The sequence below is a fragment of the Rhipicephalus sanguineus genome, chromosome 5, assembly GCF_013339695.2.
Source record: "Rhipicephalus sanguineus isolate Rsan-2018 chromosome 5, BIME_Rsan_1.4, whole genome shotgun sequence".
Taxonomy (NCBI): domain Eukaryota; kingdom Metazoa; phylum Arthropoda; class Arachnida; order Ixodida; family Ixodidae; genus Rhipicephalus; species Rhipicephalus sanguineus.
This window is the reverse complement of record NC_051180.1, coordinates 73,269,209-73,293,290: the sequence shown is the minus strand read 5'-3', so window position 1 is coordinate 73,293,290 and position 24,082 is coordinate 73,269,209. Positions and strand designations below refer to the sequence as shown.

General features: G+C 46.1%; 5 protein-coding genes across 13 annotated transcripts in view; 2 read left to right on the top strand and 3 right to left on the bottom strand.

The window, feature by feature from the left end:
• Positions 1–9,671, top strand: part of LOC119393773 (palmitoyltransferase ZDHHC23) — a 155,746-nt gene extending 146,075 nt beyond the window's left edge. For all 4 annotated transcript variants that reach the window (XM_049416350.1, XM_049416348.1, XM_049416351.1 and 1 more), the window contains 2 exons: positions 1,227–1,403; positions 8,323–9,671. In XM_049416350.1, the coding sequence (XP_049272307.1) occupies positions 1,227–1,403; positions 8,323–8,509 (364 nt within the window). In that variant the 3' untranslated portion in view covers positions 8,510–9,671. The remainder of the gene's footprint in view (positions 1–1,226; positions 1,404–8,322) is intronic.
• LOC119393777 (39S ribosomal protein L40, mitochondrial) overlaps positions 1–24,082 on the bottom strand; it is a 149,324-nt gene that overhangs the window by 64,485 nt on the left and 60,757 nt on the right. The window lies entirely within an intron of this gene.
• LOC119393771 (zinc finger protein 595) overlaps positions 1–24,082 on the top strand; it is a 177,524-nt gene that overhangs the window by 98,145 nt on the left and 55,297 nt on the right. The window lies entirely within an intron of this gene.
• The window catches only part of LOC125758740 (zinc finger BED domain-containing protein 5-like), a 159,671-nt gene that overhangs the window by 104,987 nt on the left and 30,602 nt on the right, over positions 1–24,082 (bottom strand). The gene's annotated exons all lie outside the window — the stretch shown is intronic.
• The window catches only part of LOC119393770 (zinc finger protein 425), a 169,642-nt gene that overhangs the window by 129,855 nt on the left and 15,705 nt on the right, over positions 1–24,082 (bottom strand). Inside the window, exons 10-11 of one of the 3 annotated variants that reach the window (XR_007416371.1) lie at positions 17,986–18,086; positions 10,183–15,907 (exon numbers count right to left, since the gene is read on the bottom strand). Coding sequence is in view for 1 of the 3 variants with exons in the window: in XM_037660919.2 (XP_037516847.1) it covers positions 18,000–18,086 (87 nt within the window). In the remaining 2 variants the exon portion in view is untranslated. Of the gene's footprint in view, positions 1–9,747; positions 15,908–17,985; positions 18,087–24,082 lie in introns of those variants that run through there. The other 2 variants (XR_007416372.1, XM_037660919.2) reach the window with 2 other exon arrangements.

Sequence of the window (24,082 nt, the reverse complement as noted above, 5' to 3'; positions counted from 1 at the left end):
GTGTCCGATGCTCTACCACTGAGCTACGGCGGCGGTCATCTTTCCGTCCACATTATGGGGTATATATGTGCAGTTAAACCTAGAAGTGTTAGTCAGCGTCGATCGCAGCCATGATCCCATGGCTGCCAGCCATGGGATCATGGCTGCCAGGTCGTAAAAAGATCACATGCTACGCAACGCCAACAGGCACAAAAAGAAAAGAGTGTTCCACACTCGCCGCCATGGCTCTGATCGGCGCTGACTACCACTCCTAGGTTTAAATGCACATATATACCCCATAGAGTGAATGGGAGGATGACCGCCACCGTAGCTCAGTGGTAGAGAATCGGACATGTTATTTGAAGGCCGCAGGTTCAGTCCCTGCCGGCGGCACATTATCTTTTCGTCCACTTTACTTTCTTCACATTTATATCCTAATTACTACAAATAACATCCCCTATATTTTCCTTGGCATTATTGTCTGTTAGTTCCCATTAATATGGATGAAGTCCTGTTACTTCAGGCAATGTTTTGCACATACCAGCATGGCTGCCCCTCTATATGATGTCAGCAGGGTAGCTTCAGAAATAGTATGCTCAAATTTAGAAGATGTTGTCTCTCCTGCATACAATAGCATTTGGGATCTCTGCTCCTGTAGTGCCCGGGGGAGCAGACTTTTGTGCTAAGCACCTCATTAGCATATGCAAGTTGTCTTCATCTGCTATTTCTAAAACCCTGCAGTAGTGTTGTAATTGACCTTGTAAAGTTAACAAGGTGCAAGTAGAAATCGACTAAGGAGCTTGAAGCAGAAAATAAAACAAGCTGACACAGCTAGTTTTTGTACTCAAGTGGATTGGTGCATGACCGGTGTACCGTATTGTGCCTTTATCAGTTTAATTTTCAAGTGAGGCATGAATATTTGTCTTCTCATGGTTCCTAAATCATAAGCATAGTATTGGTCCTTATTCCAGTGCCTTGAAAGTATGATGGATTGCTGCTGTTAGGGTCTTCCAGAGAAGGACTACTTAGCAAAACTTGTTTTTGAAGAAGTAATAACAGTGTTTGTTGCTTTGGGTTATGCTTATTGATTAAACGAAATACATGTACATATGTTTTGGTACATGCCGAGAGCCCTGAGGAAGGCAGCGATTGAATGCTTCACGTTTTCTGAAGTGGTCAGTGGTCGTTTCTCATGTGTAACTTCTGCGTTACATTAAACATATTGCTCTTCAATGTGATGGTGCCAGGTTGGACGCCTGCATTGGCGAGAAGAACCATCGAGCTTTCATCCTTGGCCTGGTTTGTCTGCTGGCGTCTCTGGTGTATGGTGCAAATCTTACTCTGACCACCGTCTGCCGGCCAAAGATGCTTTGGGACACCTTCCTCATTCCAGACAACTGCTTTGAGGTTTACGAAGACATTCAGTGAGTACAGTTCCTCTGTGGCTGCATGCAAAAAGGATTACCGACCCCCTGCATGTTTCCTCCCTTCAGCACTTTGAAAGAAGCCTTCTTTTATTTTCTGACTTTAAATCCAGGCAGCATTGAAAATGCTTTAAGGCTCACAACATTTCGTAATCAGCCGATCAAACAAAAATTTACCAAAAGCAATCTCGGAGCTAAATCCCCTCACCTGCTCTCATAATACCCATGCTTTTCTGATGGAAAGAACTCTTTTGACACATATGTTGTAGCAAGACTAGTGGTTTTTCAGTCCACAAGCAAAATTGCGATTCATTGCCATGTCTGCAAGAGCATGCGGCTCTTGCAGACATGCCTCACTCTTTCTTTTTTGCGCGCGTTTGGCAAGTATAGAGGTGGCTGATTCACTTCAACTGTGGAGTTTTACTTCATACACATCACTCTCTCATGGCATATTTTTGGTTGGTGGCTCACAGGGGTTAAGGTTAAACTTGTCAGTGACACGTAATTAATAAATCCATGATGATGAGTGAAATTGTAGAAAAAAACAGAAGAGACTAAAGGAGCATTGTCAGTAAAAAAATTTGCTGTTTATTGCCCATTCAAGCCATACTGATTGCCAATAACACTAAGCACTAACACAATGTTACTCCTGGTAGTCTTTTTGCAAACGTTCACAACGCAGAAGGTGGACTATGTATTTGAAATGGTTTTAAAAACACAGTATCAGTGAAACCAGGTCGCGCGAGATGCAAGCTTGTAGCATTTTGTACTGTCACCTCCAGACAGCATTACCTAGATGCAAAATAGAGGATTGACTGAAGAAATGACCATAAAGATACAGTGAACAATGCTAGATTGCAGTAGGTGTAATAAAAGCTGATTAGAACAAACAGGCGGAATCACCATTTGTTGCCTTCCCACTTCAAAGGGGGTGCCAATAAACAATGATCATCACTATCGAATGCACATTTGCTCCTTGAAAGTGTGAAGATGGAATGGAAGAGATAGAGAAAGTTTGCAAGCAAGCATAGGCTAATTGGAAGTACAGTAGAACCTCGTTGATATGTTCCCGCTTAGTACGATTTCCCGGCTCCTGCGCTCGAAATCGTGAAAATTAAAAGTAACCCAATACAGCTTTGTGTAACACGTTTAGGTTAATATGTTCCTGGCAAATACGATCATTTGGCAGCAACGTTCAGTATCGCAGAAAACTGCAGTCGTATGATACGTTTTGTAGTCAGAAACTCTCATTCAGGTGTGCAAAAAGGGCCCTCTCGTGTGCTTGTGAAGCGCGACGTGGCAGACAGCTGCAGCGCGGCGACGGCGGCTTCTCCGCAGTGCCTTTCCCCCTTCCGCGCTTCCTCTGCTTTGCTCGATCGTCCCCTCCGCGTTTTCTCTGCATTGCTCGATCGCTGCTCTCTGTCAACCACACACCGACACGAAGGTAGGCGGCGACGCAGGCTGTCAAAATCTTCAAACGGCTTTAAAAAAGAAAAGGTATTTTCTGTAGCACTTTGCACGATTTTGCTGAGCATTGCAAATCCTTTATCCGTAGCACGGTACATAGATGCACACTCGTTCCACACACTTTTGTTCAGACCCCATGGCTCCAACAGCCGGGGGAACTAACAATGTGGCCCAAAGAATGGAGGCTGTCGCTCCTACGACCTACGAAAACGCACATGCCGCCGCCGCATCGCCGCTGCTACGCAACACGCCGCGACACGTAACCATAGCAACGCCGCCATTGTGCCCAGTGAATATGGCCGATAATTTCCCCCACACTTTTCTCCCGGAGTGCGTTCGTTTTCGGGTTGCTCCGCCTATCGCGCGGTGCAATTCCAGTCGGCGTTCACTTTTCTCTGGCTAGACAATTCTGCCTACCAGCGGGTCGTCATAGGCTGCCAGAAAAAAAATGTTCTAGAAAATATCTGGGGGGTTTCTGGCTATCAGACACCAATGCGCGCTCGCCGCCATCTTTGTGGGCACTCGATGGATCGCAATGCGGGCCCTTGGAGACTTCACCTTTGTTGCCATTACGCTGGTCGTTATTTTTTAAAGCTCGTTCCGCCATGTGAGATAGTGCGATTACGAGTGGCGGTGAACATACCAGCGCATTCTCAAGTTAAGACAGAATGCACACTGATCGGCACCAGTGTGTGACATAGCATGCGATAGCCACGAGCAGCTGTCGCTTTCGGGGACACTTATCACTTTCGCGAGATTTCGCGTATCGTGTTGTACCGCGATTGTTACATGCACTGCGAAAAGTTGAGCTTGTTAAAGGGCCCCTAAACCCCCTCCGACATTTTCCCAAACATTTCAAGTAAACAAGCGCATCGCGTGCAGAATGCCGTCGCGATCAACGATGCCACACGCCGCAGCGCTACAGGTCGCGGGCGCGCCACAATTTCGAAAAAACAATAGCTGCTCCTTTCCGTTCCCCGCCATTCCCGCCACTGACATGTGTGACATCACCAGTGAAACTATGACGTTATCAGTTTCGATGCTTGCGATTGGCCGAACGACAACCGACGACTTCCGGTTACTCTGCAAACAGCTGTTCGTGTGCACCTTGCTGTTCTTGGTCGTGTTGCCGCTTGCGAATCGACATCTGCAGCCCGTAAGGGCCCGCTCACGCTAGCGGCAAGCCTGCCGCAACGGCGCGGTGCCGCAGAACGTCGGGCGTCGCCGCACGCGCGACAGCAGTCCAACTTGCACGGCAAGCTACGCCGGCAAGCCTCCGAAAAACATGGCCGCAGTGCCAAAAGCGGTTGTCGTCCACCTCGAGTCTATCAAGCGGCCGCCGTGTGCTCTGTAGCGTGTAAGCTCCGAACTGATGCTTCCATTTGCTTTAGATTCATTTCCTTAAGCTTTGACAGCAAAGTATTCGTACCGATTCAGCCCCGTTTTGGAAAGCCATACTCAAATAATCGATGCTGTAGGCTTAGCGAGTCGAGAAGGGCGCTTCCGAATGCTCGGAGGACATAGATTACGCATTTGTTAGTTGTTTCTATTCCTCCATAGCTGGCGCCACTTGACCTGGCGCCAGCTTGGGGACATTTTATTTGGTTTTACGTGACGCTTTCTTTAATGCCGGACAGACTAAAACGCAACCGCCAAGTCGCTAGCGTAATTACACATCCACGCCTTGCGGTTTGATGAGCTCCGTGAACTCATCTCGAGCCGAGGTGGTCTGGCACGGCGTGTCCCCGTACGGGTCCCATCACGTTGGCGATCCTTTGAAGGCGTGCGCGCAACACAGGGTCCATACCGGCACGATTCGTAGGGGCACGGGCCGGCACGGCAGCAACAGCGGTTAGTCAACGAACAGTGCACCCAGATACCACACAGAGTTGACGGCGAGCTGGAGCGTTGGAGTCGCCGGAGTAGACGCTGTCTCGAACAGCGCGTCAGCGGTGACATATGCCACGCGAGATGAGGAGGGGCATTCAGCGAGGAGGGCAAAGCTGTTTTGGAAGAAGGTAACGTAGGAAAGAGGGAAAGAAGCGATCGTCGCGTTTCGATCATCAAACGCGTGTAACTCCGCTATTACGGCACCGTTTCGAAAAATTCTCACGGCTACGTGTTCGTTGTAAACTCTAGCACAACTTCCTCACCTCAACTAAATTCCGACCGCTGGGTGGTTTTAGGGGGGTGGCAGTTTTCTTCACGGACGGGGCAAGTCGCGCGTGTGAACATGCGTGATCGTGATCGTATCCCAAATGCGTATGCCTGAGAATACCACTTCCGCTCTTCGGCAAACCTAGCCCCATATTTCCAAGCGGCACTGCAGAAAGAACCGACGCTCATGCGGTGCAAAGTTTTGTCTGCTGACACGGAGGTAGTGTTTCTTTACGTTTATGCTGGTTGTCCCAGAGTTCGATTTTGTAATATTAGGGTTGTCTCGGGATTTCAACACACGTGACCATGTTACACTCAAACCCCGTTATAACGAACACAGATATAACGAATTATCCGTTATAACGAAGTAAATGAAGAATAGCCTTGTCATAGCTACAGTGTTATAAATAAACGTTTATAACGAATTTTCGGATATAATGAAGTTATTTTCGTGGCAGATGCAACTTTGTTATAATGAGGTTTGAGTGTATCTCCGGTCAGGACCTGAACTAGCTGGCTGACCTCTGGCTGCCAGCGAGATGCCAGGAGTTCGAAAATCGAAGAGTCCCTCCATGTTTTTTTGAGAAATAAATGTTTTTTGCCCTTGCACCTCAATATGGGCTTGTCAGCCTCAATTTTTACTTGATTCGGATCGTACGTTTTCCCGGATCGTATGTTTATTTTCCGCGTTTTTTTCGGAAACGTATCAACGAGGTTCTACTGTACTTCAAGTCGGCAACCTCGAGTCATCAAAAACAGTGCAAGAAGCAGATGGCAAATTAAGGCACAAATGATGGAAACAAGTATTTCATGGAGCTTTAAGAGGACTGTAAACGCAAAGGATGGCACCTCTCTTATTGAGGCTGGAACTGGCTCCTCGAGGACAAGAACATTGAGCAACAAATATATTCGCAACAGGGTTAAAGCTGTATCTGCTGCGGAGAAATTCTGGAGATGACTCAGTACATTGCAATCGAGCGCAAAGCTTTTTTTCGGCCAGCCAGAACCGTAGGGAATACCCGTTACGCTTGATAGAAATGCTGTCTGGTCAGCAATGAAGACAGCACCAAGAGACGATCAGAGAATTGGTGCATATGTAAAAAGTGGGGGTTGGGCGAGAAAAAGATGGGAAAGGGATTGTCACAAATTTATGTAACCTTGAGAAACATAAAATTCCCAGTTCAGAAGGTAATGCCATTGATGTCATCGTAATTAGGGATGGGCAAATATTTGGGCGTTTCGAATATTTGAATTAATATTACAGTATTCGAATTCGCTTCGATACGAATTTAGATTATTCGAAATTTCGAAGTATTCGAAATGCACGAATATATGTATACATTTGACTGCACATAACCCCCTGTAAAGATGGTTTCACTGCAGCATCTGGTTGCTGTGACGTGAAACAAACCATCAAGCGGAATCTGCACTGCCGCGAAGCCACACTTCAAGGTTAAATGTACATATTTTATTTTAAGTTTAAAAGCGTGTTATATGGGCTTATATGCACTAAGTATAGTCATTTTTAAATTGTAACGTCCACTTATAACCCTACTGCTATTCAAGTCTTGAATACTATTCAAGGCTGCTTCATTTGAAACCAAAAACGTGACTGATGCCTAGTTCCAATCCTTAAAAATATTGTGCAAGGGTCATGACGAAAATGCTCATTTTTCTTAATAATGTGCGGTAAATACTATTCGAACTATTCGATTCGAAATTATTCGACCAAATCACTATTCGCTTCGGATTCGCTTCGAACCCCAAGTTCACTATTCACCCATCCCTAGTCGTAATCATCATAGGTGTCGATGCTCGAAGCAATACCAGCATTAGTCTAGTTGTGGTGGAGTTTGTGCTCCTATATATAGCTTGCACGTGACGTCACAGACAGATTTTCTGCGCTGGTTCACAAACATGGCAACCACCGTGACTTTTTTATCTCATTAGAGTGTCATTTCAGCGGAGGACACCCAGTCATTCCTCCCCGCACATTCTTTTGTGCGCTACCCACTTTCTTTTGTTCGCCAGCCGCGTCAAGGGGGAACACAAAGGATTGGAGAGGGCACGGGAATTAATCTGATGTCACCGTTTCTTGCTTCGCGCGTTCGAGCAAGAGTTCACCCTATCTCAACCAGTTGGTTCGCAAAGATGGCGGCCATGGTGACGTCAATGCAAGCTATGTATACATAGGCTGTGTTACAATACTCCCCGTAGGCAGCTGAAGGGCAGCTAAGCAGACAGCAACCATCTTTAGTCTTATTCCAATCTTGACAAAACCATCAGAAACGACAGCTTCGCGAAGCCAGTGTCAAAATAAAAAATGATGCCAGCTACTGGGCTTGGCAATATACCTGGAAGGTTCATCCAGTCATGGAAAGACACAGTTGTGCTTCCTCATGCACCTAATGTACAGTCGTGTCCACGTCTGTAGAGCACGCGGCAGTTGTGGGCTCTGACGTGGTCAGTATGACTATTAGGCCGCGCATGCTCCTGACACACCACCTCAGAGCCTGAAACTGCCGCAAGGTGTCGTCCTGCAGAGCAAAAACTGGCTGCTCACGCGCTCTACACAGATGTGGACGTGGCTGTACAGTACGTTCAGCTTTTCATGTGTTTGATTGCGAATAAGCTTTAAATGATGATTTTATGTCCTTTGCTTACCTTTTTCTCATCGTCATGAGGTTGCGTCATGTTGCGCAGACGTCTTCCAGATGTTTTTCATTATTTGGACTACTCAGGCTCAAAGCTGTCTTCTTAACTGTCAGCATAGACTGTCTACATTGCTGGTTGGAATTGGAGCGCACCCATGTTTTGTAGCGAAGCCGTCTTAGTCTACCCATTGCCCTAGTAGTAGTAGTAGTAGTAGTAGTAGTAGTAGTAGTAGTAGTAGTAGTAGTAGTAGTAGTAGTAGTAGTAGGAGTAGGAGTGGTAGTGGTAGCAGCAGAGGAGAAGTAGGTTTTAAGCAGGTCATGTGACCAGAGGGGGTGGGGGGTGAATAATGAGGTAATAATACAATATGATGATGATGATGATAACGATGTCTGTCTACACGGTGCAGTTGTCATCTTCTTCATAGTAGTAGGCATCACGCAGGTCACATGACCAGAGAGGGAGTCGATAAAGAAATGAATAAAACTAAATATATTTCCTGATGAAAGGGGCAACAGCCTCGCTGTCTCATGATATTGACTGTGTGGAACCGGCTGCAATTTTTTCTGTGGCCGGCCCCACCCCGCTGGCAGAGTGGACGGAATTCACTGTGCTGACGCTTGCATGTCGTCTATCTGTGCAGCATATCACTGTGTTTCGTGTCCGCCGTGTACGCACTGCTGGTAGCCATCCCCGTGGGTCTGATGCTTCTCCAGCAGCTCTGGCTCATCGCCATCAACACTACAATTTACGAGATGCGCCGGCACAAGATTGGCATCCACAGCCGCGGCGTGTGGAACAACTGCCGTTCCTTCTGGTGCCCCAGCTGAAGGTAGCTTGCGATGCTCCACGCAACAACTGTCCCTTGCGTTTTCCTCTCTTTTGTGATCCCCGCTGTCACTTCCAGAAAACTCTTATTTATTTGCCATCATGTTTCATGGGATCTTTAGAAAAACGTGTAGTTACTCATTCTTGTCAGCTTCTGGCTGTACATTGTCCTTGTGCAAGGTCGGACCAGGCAGGGGATCCACTCTTCCGTCGCATGAAGGTCAAGCATGTGGTGCCCCAAGTGCATGTTCCGCCCGAGTAGCGCTGAGGCACATTTTTGGCTGCGTGAAGCATACACCATAATGTCTCAACTTCCGACTAGTTTTTATTTGTGCTGCTACCTCGGGTGTTCTGTGAAACTTGAAGGGCTATGTAGCATGTGCTCACTTTGGGGCATTAAGGGTTGAAATCGACGTGCTACTTAAGGGCTAGTCATAGCTCAACCGCGAATTTTTGTGGTTCAGACTGCACATCTGTATTGTAGTGGTACGACTGCATCACCTCCACTTAAGTACAGATGCATACATGCCTCTGCGTGAATGATGCGTGTGTAGGGCAGTGTGGGAATTTCCTGCTGGGAAGTCTGTTGAGATTACCTGGGGGAGTATAGGCAGGAGGAACATTTTTTATTCTTTTAATATTGCCGCGAACTATGCCTCGGCAATATTGTTGGTAATTAATGGTAAGTTGGAAGGTCTTTTTATGTGTTTAACATACCAAATTTTCAAGCTTTTCGCTACATTTTAAACAGAAGCAAGCTCTTGGGTATGTATGCTCTCTTTAATAAGCTGCCAAAGGTAGCACAGAGGCACTTAAGAGAGTAGCAGGCAGCTAAGGAGAATCTCCCATTGCTTGAGTGTTTAGGACTTTTCCTCAGGAATCAGTGCTCGCTCCAACGATCTCTTATTGCTGTTTTGTTGCTCCGTGATATAGCCTATGTGAAACTTGATGAATATTCTATGGTCTTTCAGTTTGTGTTCTTTGATTGAGTTGTGAAAATGAGCTGTGGTTGCCTTGTATGATGATGTTGCTTATGATAGGCGTGTACATAACTAAGTCAAGGACGTGTTCTTTCTTGCTTACTCCATCCCCCCTAGTGATTTTCGTGTTTACAGAAAGCTGCTGTTGCGGCTTTTCGCAAGTATTATACACTGTGGAACGTTCCATTTGTGTCAAGTACTTCATTCTTAGTACTTGTGCTTCTGTGCCGCAGAATGCAAAGAAATAAAAAACACCTCACTTCAAAAGTACACATTGCTTTATTACCAAAAATAACTGCCTTAACAGATCTTAAAACGATGCGAGTGGACAAAGAAAAAAGTGAAAATGTTTATTCATGACAACAGATGAGAGAGAGAAAAAAAAGTAGAATAGCCCTGTATGACAAGAGTTTTATTGAATTAAACTAAGCACTGAAGTGTTGCAAGAACTCTGTATAAAAGCATGGATGGAGGAAAGAAACTAGGAAGGACCATCATGTCAAAATTATCTTTGCCAGCCAGCTCTCTGATATTTTTTCTCTCTCCTGTGCCCTCAAAAGTCGGCCCACCACATGACCTCTCCGTCTCTTTAAGCGGCCTCGACGAACTTGGCCTAGAATTTTCTTCCGTGTTTTGAGTGATGGGCACCTGTGTAGCTGCGCTGTGCACATTTTATCACAATATGCTTTTGCAACTTTGGTTGTTTCTTGCACCATGCACAACACAGCAGTAGCAGACAATCCCATGCTGTTGCAATGTGATCACATTCCGGGCTGCCTTTGATTTATTTCCCTCGCAGTTTCTTTCCTTCCTCCACGAATACAAGTCTCGAGACAAACATGTTCAATTCAGGATCAACCACATGCTGCACACACTGCAATTGGTTGGAATAATACATCTGGTCAGTGAGGCTGTTTGCTCATAATTATGCCTCATTTGTTGAGATTTGAGCTCTTTTTTGATACAGTGGACGTCAACAAACTGCACATCATTGAGCTGTTGTAACATCACATGCAAATTTTTTTTTAGAAGTATTTCCAACTGAAAACAACGACCAAGGACGAGTTATGTGAGCGATGCAGTCACGGTGACTTGAGAAAGACACTCAATTCTTCCAAGCAAAAGTGAAGATTGGCGACTCTCTTACAGAATTTGCTCTGATTCTCAAGTTGTCACAAAATGGTATTAAATATTGCGGCAGCTCGGTGTCGAGCTGAATCGCATGAGTGGTGACATACACAATTGTCTGCCGGCTAACATTCTGCACGTATGCAATGCCAGAGTGAAAGCGCAAGCATTAGAAACAAACTTAGCTGAAAATAGTCTTTGATTTGCGGGTAGGAGCAACAATTTACTGCAGGCATCAGAAAAATGGTTATCGTTCACATAACTGCTGCACTCAATACAAAGTAATACACACTAGAAAACTGCACAGAACTGGGAAGAGCAAGCGTTGAAAGGGACAGTGAGAAAATCCGTTGAACCAAGATGCACAGTTTGTAGTTTTATTGAACGTGCCAGGTTTTCGCTGGTCTGCGCAGCCAGTGTGACCCGATGATGGTTTTCAGCAGAAGCGTTGGTCAAAAAAGCCAGCCGTCGCACCGCTCCTTTGTTTGGCACAGCAGGTAATGTGATGCTGAGCTATGAACTGTTGGCCAAATGTGCATTTAAATTTTTTCAACCCACTTGGCAACGTAGCCAAGTGGGTTGTTACATTATAAGAATTTTCATACTCTTACTGGATGGTAATCTGAGACTGCAATTCCATCTGAATCTGGTTAATACGTGGATTTACCTAAGAGCACAAGTCTGTTTCTCTAGAGCATACATAATACCCCTGTCACACTGGCAAGTTTAGTGTCATTTTGAGCGAGTGCACTTACGCCCCCAGAATGGCACTTTGGCGGTGCGCTGCTACACGAGAAAGGGAAGTGCACTTTGGAAATGATTGTAATGGCGATGGGTACTTAAGTAGCACAACAGGTATGTGTTATTTCAGGCAATGTTTCTTAGGTAACACTGTGTTACAGCTATAACCAGCCCTTAAAATAAAATTTACGTACAATCGCGGCGGCTGCAGCCATTGCACAGCGTGCGCTGAGCATGCCCCTGGTGGTCGTGGCTGTAAACTGCCCGAGAACGAGAATAGCAAAGTAGTGTTTTGTATTATAGTATGTTTTAATGCATAAAAATATTCCTAATGAAGAAAAGGATAGTTCAAAAATGCTATGAACTCGGCTTCGGATAATAATTTATTTATTTTCGAGACACTGCTATCGAGGCTAGACACTCCATCTCGGTGAAGTGAGTTTGGCGAACGCACTCGCCGGCAAGTGCGCTTTGCAGCGAGTGTCATCACTAAAACGTTCCCATGTGACAGCGTGCGAATGGCACTAGCGGCGAAGTGCACTCCCTCAAAGTGCACTTAAGTTGCCTCGTGTGACAGGGGTATAAGTCTAGATCTGAGAATGAAACAGGGTGACTGAAACAAGGATGCAAAATGACAAATACCACATGACAAGTGCAGATAGCCAACTGAAAGTTTAAGAAAACCAGCCTTTTAGTATAGATGTGTGCATGTCTATCGGGAATTGTATAAGAGCCCAGCCTTCTTCAAACAGACATTCACTTGACTGTCAGCGCCTGTCCTGTGGCATTTGTTCCTTTGTGTCGTATGTTGTAGTTGTGCCGTTTCATCCTCGGTTGTTAAATATGAACCAACTAGCCCTCAAAATTGTCATTAAAAAAAAAAAATATGCACTTCGTGACACGCTTTCCATGCCCAAAAAATTTTTTGTATTCACAAGGGCTGCCCTGTCTCGCCTCAGAAGGTTTATTTCCTTTTGTTTGCATGCACCTAAAAAGGCAATGACATAATAATAGAGTGGCGAACCTAGTTACACACACTTAAAACACACACACAAAGAGATAAATTCGAACTCAAAATTGCCGCCTCTGTGCTCCGCACCACTAACAGCAAACGCCATTTTGACAAGGCTCGTGTGACACCAACGAGTGTGGGGACAGTTGTGTGGCTCAAGCTTGTAAAATTTGGTCTCGTGGCCCTTTGAAATGTGTACAGAGCCAATTCCATTTTATTACATTAACGCTGAACAAACAGATAACGGCACTTTAAACATGTCCGTATATGGCAATCATATTTGAACAGCAATACAAATAATTACATTTGATGTCTTTTTAAGCTCAAATTTTAATGTTGCTACTTGCTCCTTTAAAGCCACATTCAAGTGTCCCATTGGCTGCACACATTAGCTCGATTTAAAAGTTAAAATCTGCTCACTGCTTCGAATGAATTGGTAACAGGATAATACACAAGTGCATCAACCACATCCCCAAATAAAAGGCTGTTTACAAAAAGAGTATAGTAACAGTGACAGGCAGTTTTTCAAGACATCCGATACCACAGCCACTGCACTTAGACATACAATGTATAATGCCCCAAAATGGAATGAGACAATTACCAGCTATCAAAATTGCTTCAGCAGAATGGCGTGCTTATGAATAATTTAGCTCAATGGCTTGCTTATGAATAATTTAGCTCAAGTGTTGCTGGAGACTGTGTCAAGGCAACGGTACCACTGAATATGTGACAGAAAAGAGAAAAGGGGAAGGGAAGTTTGGCACCACTATTTTTTTTTATGGGCTTTTAATCTTATTGCAGTACCTTCTAGCCTGCTGTCTCGCTTTTTTCCCTTGCCTTTACCCCTCTGGGCTTTCTGCTTGGTCTTCACAGTCGCTTTAATTTCTGTGGATTAAAAAAAAAAAAAAAAAAAAAAAAAGAGTTGCCTATTGATCATTCAATCGTATATGGAAACATTTAAGCTGCTGTAGTAATGCCACAGTCGCCAGGGGCGTGTCGCTATCCATGCCGCGCAATGGCCATGTCCCAAATCCTGTTCGTAACAATAGCATGCCATTACATAACAGACATTGCCTAGAATAGGGTATAATATCTGTTGTGCTCACTGGTTCATCCGCTGCAATTACTATTAATTAAAAAGCAAGCTTTCTCGTGGAGCAGTGCACCACCAAAGTGCACTGAAAATTTTTACTCTAGATTTGCCCGTGTGACAGGTGGTAGCACGATAGAAAGCTGAACAAGATAACATGCCGGGGATTTGTGATTTGAACTGTGAATCCCTACGAACTTTTTTGTGTTGTCCTTTTGATTCCTCTTAGTGTTACGAAGTGCCACATTATTTACATGATGAGCCAAGTTTACGGTTACTTGCCAAAGCTGTGTGCGGTGCAATTAACTGCCGTACATTCTCGCAAGAACGTGGCCCCATGATATGAACAGCTAATCGCTCTACTAATAATATATGTTTTATCACCCTAGTTGTTGCCTTGGCTAAAATGAGCCTTCTTTAATGCAAATGCTGAAGAAAGAAAATTCTCCAGCATGATGGTTTGAGTTGCAGGTTGCACATGAGGGCGCACCGTGCAAAATTTTCTTTCTACCAATGCCAGTTTGTTAAAATTAGTAGGCACCCTTTAAGTTCATTTAAAATTATAAAAGTTGGATCGACGCAGTTTGACAGCAGTTCATTCGCTTTATGAACCTTCTCACTACCCAGACCTGTTTAGCTATTTGACACTTGTGCATGGCATTGACTACAAAAAAAAAAAAAAAAGAGGATAGCTTCTTTGTTTTGCCACAGCACAGCCTGTCTCAATACAACCACCGTCGCTTGCAGTCTTGCAGTAAATGTGCTGTCACCGACATTCACGCATCTTACCAAACACACATGCACACACGCACAACTCCACATTATACATAAAGACAAAAACAGTATGTACAGACATTTGCACTTGATTTTATCATCGGCAGAGTAGGATAGTGTTATATGAAAAATAAGGAGCGACGATATGACACTGCAAATTAAAACACACACGATATGATTACCACAACAGCAGTGTTACACATTGTTGGCCAATCATTTTTGGCTCCCTGTCAATGCCCTGTCGACAATTGCACTCACTGGTCAATGAATACGTACTCTGGCTTGGCGCAGGAACTGTTTCGTCAGTAACGTGCTTGCCTAAATTAACGCACGCTCTCGGTTTCCCGATTGGGCAAACAGCAGTGCAGATACATGCATGCCTCTCGCCCACAGTTTTTCTTGGAAGAATGGAAAAGAACGGTGCCCGTGAATTACCTGCAACAATTCGCAAAAAAACTGAAAGATCACTTCTTCAGACAACGCATCTGACCATGACGCCTTCTGGTGGCGAATGTCAGCCTCGGTAAATTGATAAAGTTCATACGGAAGACTGATGTTAAGCTCACAGGTCAGGAGTTGTTTTAGCCTACACTGTATACTTTTTTCTGAACTATTCAGCCACGGTGTGTGAGAAGAGGCTATAACAGTCGCACTGCATTATCACACCGGCTGCCCACTAGCAGCGAATGTGATTGGTGCAGAAGTTGTACTTATGCATGCGCTTGTACTTGATTGCAATTGTGTTTCATAGGATCTCAGTGGGCCTGTACACTTTTGCTAGAGGTGGTGTTAGGAAAGGTCATCTTTGATTAAGCCTTTTTACCTCAAATGCAATGGGTTTGGACAGATCAACAAACAGTAACACATGTAAGACTTTAGGATATGCTACAAACTACAACATATTCACTATTACTTCCTTTTTTGTTTCTACATTGAAAAAAATGCATCACGAGGGCCCTTGCTGTTGCACACTGACAAGGTTGCCGGCATTGCCCCTTCTCCCTCCCCCCCTCCCTCCCCCCCCCCCCCTCTCTCTCTCTGCGTAATGTGAATAGAAAAATTACTTAACTACAAAGGTCACCGAGTTTATTTATATCAACAAGGAAGCAGTAAGCAGCAAACATGGGAGTTTTTTTTTCTTTTTTTTTTTTGTAAGAGTTCACCGAGTGGACTACCGCATTTCAGTGCATGCTGATTGGATAGAGCTCTTGAGTCCCTGCAGTGACGATTGGCGGGTGTTCTTGAACACTATCCAATCAATGCACACAAGGTCTATGCTTAGAGAATGCCCCTGTGGACTGTATCGGGAAGCACCAATACGACTGGAAAGCACAAGAAAATGGTTTTGAGCTAGCCACCCACAACACCGAGGGAATGCCTGGGGTCTGCACTGCTGAGCACCCAGCGGGCGTGTCCTGCAGATTATTACCAAACCGTGCTGGCACATAGCAGCCTTCACTTTCAAAGTGCGCTGACAAGGAGTGCTCGTGATGGACGTATTCTGATAAGCTTGAGGGGAAAACAGGCGGGGTTTTCAACGTATCACAAGATATAGTGTTCGAGCAGCACTGGTGATGCCAACCCTGTTGAGAGTTCTTGAAAAATGATGGCAGCAGACTTGGAGCAAAGGGAAAGCGGCTGATACTGTGGGCCAGAAGCAGCTCAGTCCCGGAAACTGAGGGAAAAGAAAATTGGCAGGCAACTTAATCTCTGGATTGAGATTAAATGAAGGCAATGTTGGTGTTGTGACAGCCGGTAGCCAGCAGTGGCTAGTTCTAGCGAGCGCTGGTAGTGTGCAAGTTAATATGGTAGTTGAAGTAGCGTGACTCCATGAGATGCTCTGTTAAAGGCCAACTCCGGCGATTTTTTGGCCATGTTAAAGTAATGGTGCTTTTATGTTCCTGAGACGCTCCTGTTACAGGGCCCGATAGCAGAAATACTCGGCAAACTGGAGAATAATTTTAAATAAGCTAAAAAGCGCAACACCGAAACCGAAACCCAACCGAGTGTACTGTCTACGTATGACGTAGACGTTGTTACGAACGAACCGGAAGTCGTGCAAGGCGTGCCGGTCACGCCGGCGCGGAGTATGAAAACTGTGACAGCCGGGACGACCAGCGAAGCGCCGGCCAAACCAACACTGTCTGTCGCCTTGTGCACAGCAGACGCTCGCTGTAGCGGCCGAAGCGCCGAAGTTAGCGGTGCCCTCGGCTGCGTCACTTCCGCCGCCTTACCAATACTGACGTCACAGACGCAATGTTGCCAATAATTGTGGGAAGCCAGGAGGGCGTTTGTAGACAATCTTTAAAATTCATTTGCAAACAACCTGCGCATGTCTCAAGCCTGTAATTTGGCATAAATGACGGAAACGTGCAAAGGAACGTACCCAGCGAATTTCATTGACATCCATTGACCTCGAAAAATCGCCGGAGTTGGCCTTTAAGGGTTCAGACAGGTTTCAGAGATGAAAAGTTCAAGTGTATGCAAGGAGCTCCAAGGCCCTGCCAAAGGTTTTTGAAGTACAAAGAGCACAGAAATCTTCTAAACACTGAATCCGATTATTGCACTAATACTGTAATGTGCAATTATAATAATGTTACAATTACTACACCAAAGAAGCCCAAACTTGATCTTAATGTTTTACAAAGGTCTAGAGTGAGACAAAAATTAACTTTTTGAGTTCAACACTAACAACAAACAAGACAAGGAAACAGGTAATAGAAAATCTCACTGAAACATGGCTGCTGTGGCCAGTAATAGAAACCGTTGCCTCGTGCATAGCTGCTCAGTGATTACGGCTGGTCGGAACCGAGCATATGCTTCGTGACACTAACCCTTTGGCTATTGAACATGGCTTAATGAAACACCTATCAGCAAGTTATTTTGGGCGTCCAGGTGCACTTCAGTGACTTTCCTAGAGCTTAGAGGTCTTGGGTCTTCATTAATGCAATAACAGCGGCATGTCTACAGCATCTTTTTAGTACTCCTTTATAAGTCTACTGTGAGGTGAAGGCCTCTTAAAAGAGAGAGCCTTCAGCTTTCCTGATCTTGCGTGAGCTGCCTTCATAATATGCCTCCAAACTGTCATGTCATCGCACTAATACTTTGCCATTCGTAACTGCATTCCTTTGCTCTTGGTTCCTCATTCTATTGCACTCTATAGACAGCCAGTTTTATGCATTACATGACCTGCTTAACTCTACTTGCTCACAACTAATGTCAACTTAGGAGCACAATGGAAAACACAATGCCCTTCATCTCGGAGATGACTTGTACGTATACACCAGCTAATCGCAGAGACAGTGACATAGCCAGGAGGTATCTCACTGGTATCTCTTGGCTATGTTATACTGTTCTGAAAAGCGCCCCACATACAAGATTACAGCAAATATGCAAGCATATTGCCGGTGTTTTGTGATGCATCCTTGACACACCTCTCGAAGAATGTTCCCTCTAATGGTTACCGACATTATACACTGACCTGCAGTGCCTGCCTTCATTTAAAAGAAAAAATTTTTGTGTGGCTGCTGACATAAGCAGGAAAAATAACCTAACATCCACTAAAGTGTAATTGTTGTGCCCTTCTGAAAGCTTATTGCAGTGGAGAGCCATCTTCATCTGAGTGCTTTGTATTACGCTTGCTTTTAAAGCAAGCGTAACATGCACATACACTCTTACACACACCACAATGTTTACATGTGATGGCTCCTGCCCCTGAATGAAAATTTCCTGACGCTGTGCCCCTAGACTCACCTTAGGTAGGCTCCTTATTTCCGCCTTCCTCGGGGTCTCCCACGTTTCCTGCTAACAGCTTTGGGTTCTGCATGGTTTGGCTGCGGAACTGTCAATGTCCCCTGTGGAAGAGCAAATGCAACATCACTTGAGTTCGTTGATTCTGTACAGTCCTGGCACACAGGAATGTTGAACAATGATTACTGTTTTAGTGCTCCGAACAAGCATGGTGATGTCGAACCTCATCACTCGCTTTGTGATTAAAGCTCGTCGAATGGGGAATGTCATTGGAGCCAACATTTCAACAAGAAGACTTGTAAAAGTCGTCCATTCTTTAATATGCTCCATGGTAGCACCATACACATAGTACCATAGATGAAATATTGATATAATGGCCTTCATCCCACACTTAAGCTGCTACGAGTGCTAGTCAAACCCCAATAATGTAAAGAACACCTGCATGATAAATTATCAGACTTAAGGAAAAAATTTTTCGGTGTTTCTTGTTGATATCATGCAACATTAGATCCACCCAATGAAACAGGATATGTAACAAAATACTAGACTGGCACTTTTGCTCCTGCAGTTCTTTGCTCGCAGGACACTGGACTGGCAGTTTCTTGGCAGCACAGGCTCGACGCTGCCCAAGGTGCATGCAACTCATCTTGTACATAACACTGGTACCATGTGGTGATTAATAATCGCTGTCAGACCCTATCCAGATCAGCTTTCTTTATTGGAATTGATTAGGGATGGGCGAATTTCGGGCATTTCGAATATTCGAACGAATATTAAAGCATTCGAATTCACTTCGATACGAGTTTAGATGTTTGAAATTTCGAAGTATTCGAAATGAACGAATATATCTATATATTTGACCACACATAACTCCCTGTAAAGGTGGTTTCACTGCAGCGTCTCGTTGCTGTGCCGTGAAACCACCCATCCAGGGAAAATCTGCACCGCCGTGAAGCCACACTTCAAAGTTAAATGTACACATTTTTTTTTTTAAAGTTTAAAAGCGTGTTATATGGGCTTATATGCACTAAGTATAGTCATTTTTAAATTGTAACGTCCACTTATAACCCTACTGCTATTCAAATCTTGAATACTGTTCAAGGCTGCTTCCACTTCATTACAAACCAAAAACGTGACATTCACTCATACCTAGTTCCAATCCTTAAAACTATTGTGCAAGGGTCATGATGAAAATGCTCATTTTTCTTAAAGGGGCCCTGCAACACTTTTCGAGCATGCTCAAAAAGCGTTGCCGATCGGTAGTCGAGGCTCCCGAGAACACGCGAGCCAAATATTATAGCGATGCGCACGGCCTGGAATTTACAATAAATTCTCAAAGTCAGCTGAAAATCGCTCCCTCTTCTCTCGACAAATGATGTATTAGTCCACAAAATATGACGCGATTGTCGGCAGTTCCACCATTGGCTGATGTTATAATCACGATAACACCCTCATTATTACTTTCGTTGTTAATTTTGAGTTCAATAAGTAGATAATATGTATGTTTATATTCTGTTATCGCGTTAAAAACACCAAACAAACATTAATATTAGCACTTCCGGTCTCACCGACAGCTCGTCTGCTCGTAGTTGCGTGGTTCCGTTTTCTTCGCCATGCGCAGTGCCGAAAACGTGAATATTTCTGTGCTTTTGACCATCGCCGGTTGCCGTTGAGAGTGGCAGCCGTTCGAGTGTTGCCTCGTCTGCTGAGAACTGCATCGTTGGCACGTTCTCACGACCGACCGAGGCACGGACGCAGCGTGTCTCCGATAACAATGCTGGCGTCCGGTAATGGCGGCGCTTCGGGGTCGTCTGCCAGTGCCGTCTTACGAGGCGGTGTATCGGAGTATGGGCCGAAACCGATCTCGGCTGTCATTCGTTCCAAACGAGCGCGCAGGTTTGCTTCCATGGTTGGCAAAGCGATGAAAACACTACGGCATTCGAGGTGCACACCCAACATTACCAAACCGACGCGCAGTTTTCAAGCACGCGCGATACACAGTGCGATCGGCTCCGCTCGACGAGAACGACGCAAGCCGACCGGAAGTGGCGGCACAGACCACGTGGTTGCGCCCAGACGTCAGAGAGAAAAAAATGAAAAAATTTCCGCCGGCGCTCTTGGGCAGAGCCTCGCTCATCTGCGCTCCCTTCCTCGTCTCGCTGCCTAGCTCTCCGCACGCTCGCGGCGTTGAGTTGAGGGAGAAAGCTGCGGAACGTGATCTCTATAATTTGGTAACACCACTTAGACTTGACAGATTCGAAAAATTTTTGCGGCATATGACTCGTGAAGAGTCATACGTCAGTAATGAGACTATTCCAATACAGTCAAACCTCGATATATCGAACACGGACATATCGAATTATTGCCTATATCGAACGGTTCCTATATCACGTGGGAAATCACATGCATTTTTAATTTTTTATTTCGAACGAAGTTTGACGTATGATGGATATATCGAACTCTGCCACCCCAAACCGCCCGCGCTCCGTTGACAGGCGGCGAGCTTTTCCGCCGCGCTCCATTGACAGGCGGCGAGCTTTCCCGCAACTCTCGAAAATAGCGGTAGCGCGGTGGGCGTTTACGACTGCTGCACACATCGATGGCGCCGAGTGCGCCACTTGAACGTAGCGGCATACGCACGCCGCAGCCTTGCAGCAACGACGCACTGCACTTGTTGCACCAGCTCCTCCTTGATAGTATCATAGTATCGCCAGGCATCCGTCGCATCGGTCGTTGTGCTCGTGTGTTAGGCCTGCCGCGCGTTGTGGTGTGTGTAGCGATGGCTGCAGACGCGAAGAAACGGACGACCCTGACTTTTGCAGCAAAACTGGAAGCAATCCAGCGCGTTGAGAATGGTGAGAAGTCGAGCGTCGCAGACGGGTTAGGCATACCAAGGAGCACATTGAGTACTCTGCTCAAAAACAAAGCCGACATAAAGGCCAAGGCCGAGAAGAGTCAGCACTCGGGCGCGCGGCGTGTACGCAAAGCTGCTTTTGAAGATGTTGAGAAGTCTCTCCACAAGTTGTTCATGGACGCAAGGGCCCGAAATATTCCTGCATCGGGGCCGATGTTGCAACAGAAGGCAAGGAACTTTGCATTCATTCTCGGCGTCGAGAATTTCAGTGCGAGTAACGGTTAGCTACAACGTTTTAAGACTCGTTTCAACATTGTCGGGAAGACTGTGTCGGGAGAGAGTGAGGACGCCAATGATGAAGAAATTCAGAAGTGGCTTGATCATGAGTGGCCCAAAGTTCTCGCCAAGTATGAGCCGAGCCAAATCTTTAATGCTGACGAGACGGGCCTGTTCTGGCAAATGCTTCCGCGGCAAACGCTGGACACTCGCGGGGACAAGTGCCACGGGGGCAAGCAAGGCAAGGCCCGTGTGACGGTCCTATTGGCTGCCAATATGGATGGGAGCACGAAGCTGCGGCCACTTGTAATTGGCAAATTTAAAACCCGGAGGTGCATGCGGAACTGCCCCAATATTCCGGTGACTTATGCCTGGAATAAGAAGTCGTGGATGACGAGGGATATTTTCCTCAAGTGGCTGAAGGCGTGGGATTCGGACCTGGTGCGTCAGGGACGGAAGGTATGCCTTATCGTCGATAACTGCACGGCACACCACACCGACGCCCAGCTGAGCAACATCGAAGTGGTATTTCTGCTGCCCAACACCACTTCGAAGCTCCAACCGTTGGACCAGGGCATTATCCGCACATTTAAGTCTTATCTACAAGCGTCGGCTGATCGACATTTTGCTTGTAAGACTCCGGATGGGCCAAGATCTGAAGATCGATCTTTTGGGCGCCATCCAAATGCTCAAGGCGTCGTCGGAAGACGTCAAGCAGTCGACGATAGCCAACTGCTTTCGGCATGCGGGCTTCGGTGGACGCGCTGACGAAGCATCAGTGGAAGAATCCGAGGAAGCTGGGTTGGCATGCGCAGATGAAGAAAGCGAGCTCGCCGAAACGTGGAGCAGGCTGGAGAGCTTTGTTGGTGCGGAGCCGCAAAGCATGTGCATCGAAGGCTTCGTTGGAGGTGACGAGAGCACTGGTACAACGGCGGAGCTAACGGATGTAGAGATCGTCGCCGAAGCTACCGCTGAGCAGCCGAATGAAGACGCTGCCGAGGTGGATCCCGCAAGCGCTGATGGTGCCCCGCTCCCGACATCAGCTGAGGTCGTAGCCGCTTCGGCCCTTGCGCGCCGCCACTGCAGCGCGATTGAAGGCACCGGCCTTTCACTTGTGGATTGCCTGGACTATGTTGAGGACGCAGTCGTCAAACACGCCATTGCCAACAAAAAGCAGGCTACTCTTTTTCAGTATTTTAAGCCAACACAATAAATACTTTGTTTGAATCTTCAAGTGAGTATTTACTGCACCACGATTGGTTCGTTGGTTGTTTTCCACAAGTTTTTGACGCATTTTTTACGTGATTTTTTATATCGAATTCTGGATATATCGAACTATTTTGCGATCGCCGTGCCGTTCGATATATCGAGGTTCGACTGTATAACTAAGAAAGGTGTTGCAGGGCCCCTTTAATAGTGTGCGGTAAATACTATTTGAACTACAGTGGAACTTCGATTATACGACTTTCAGGGGACCGCGCAAAATCGTCGTATAATCCGGGCGTCGTATAATCGAAAAACCGAGAATATAGGCAGTGACGGTCATTTTTGCCCCACAACAGCGGGCACATAATGCCTAAGAAAGTCCGCGGCACAAACGTACGCTGCTCCGAGGAACGTAGATTAAATTAATTGAAAAAATGACAACCACGCATTTTATCGGAGGTGTGAACGAACCTTTATTTCTCACCTTTTAAAAAAATCTGTGATTTTCTTCTGAGAGTTTGCCCAGCCACGACGCATCAGCTTTCTTTCGATAGCTGCAACATCTGGCAGCAAGTCGCCGATCTCATCGCGTGCGCAAGCAAACCGCCGAATGTGGTCGACGTAGCACAACACGTCCGCGTAAGTCGGAACGGACACGCTAGCCTCTGCAGCGTCGTCCATCTCTTCCTCGTCGGAAGTTCCCGCAGTGTCGGGACGCACAGTTTCGATAATGTCATCCAGCGACACTTCACTGCACACTGCAACGTCGTCGTCGGCACCAACATAGTCCGCGAAAGATCCAGGCAGCTCCAGGCTGCCGAACTCTGGTTCATCGTCAACAGGCAGTGCAGCTTCACTGGTAGAACAAGCACCACTTCTATTAAAGCCGCAGTGCCTGAAGGAGTTGGCGATAGTTTCTGGCGTGACTGCGTCCCATGCACTAGCAATGTAGTGCATTGCGTCAAGCACAGAAAGCTTCTTATCCAACTGCTTGCGTTCCATGCCCGCCAGCCGACGCTGCACCAGAAACTTCCGATATTTCTGTTTCATGCACTTGATGACGCCAGCGTCAAGTGGCTGCAGCTGGCTAGTGCAATTGGGGGGCAGAAATACAACTTTCACATTTCTCAAATGCGACATATCTGATGGATGGCATGGCGCATTGTCAAGCAGAAGAAGAATCTTTCTGTTCTTAGCCCCCATTTTGGAGTCCAGCTGCTGCAGATATGTAGAAAACATAGCAGCCGTCATCCAGGCTTTCCGGTTGAACGTGTACTGGCACGGCAGCCTTTTCAAATTCTTGAAGCATCGCGGCTTCTCAAACTTGCCGATCACGAGGGCAGGAAGCTTTTCAGAGCCGTCTTCATTAGCGCAAAGCAATACGGTAAGACGCTCTTTGCTTCGCTTACCCCCATGACAGCTCTCTCCTTTGAATGCCAATGTCTGTTCTGGCTGCATATTATAAAATAATCCAGTTTCGTCTGCGTTGAACACGTCGGACGGTTTGTATTCCCGTATCAATTCCGGCAGCAATGCAGTCCACTTTTCTACAGTGTCGGAGCTGACTGACGCGCTCTCTCCACAGCAGCGGCTGTACACAACTCCACTGCGTTTTTTAAAGCGATCCAACCAGCCATTGGAGGCTTTAAAGTCGTCAATGCCGCAGCGCAATGCAACCGTCTCAGCCTTCTCCTTCAAAATTGCGCCATCCACGGCGATTCCTGAACTGCGGGCCTGACGCAACCACTCAACGAGGGCCTTCTC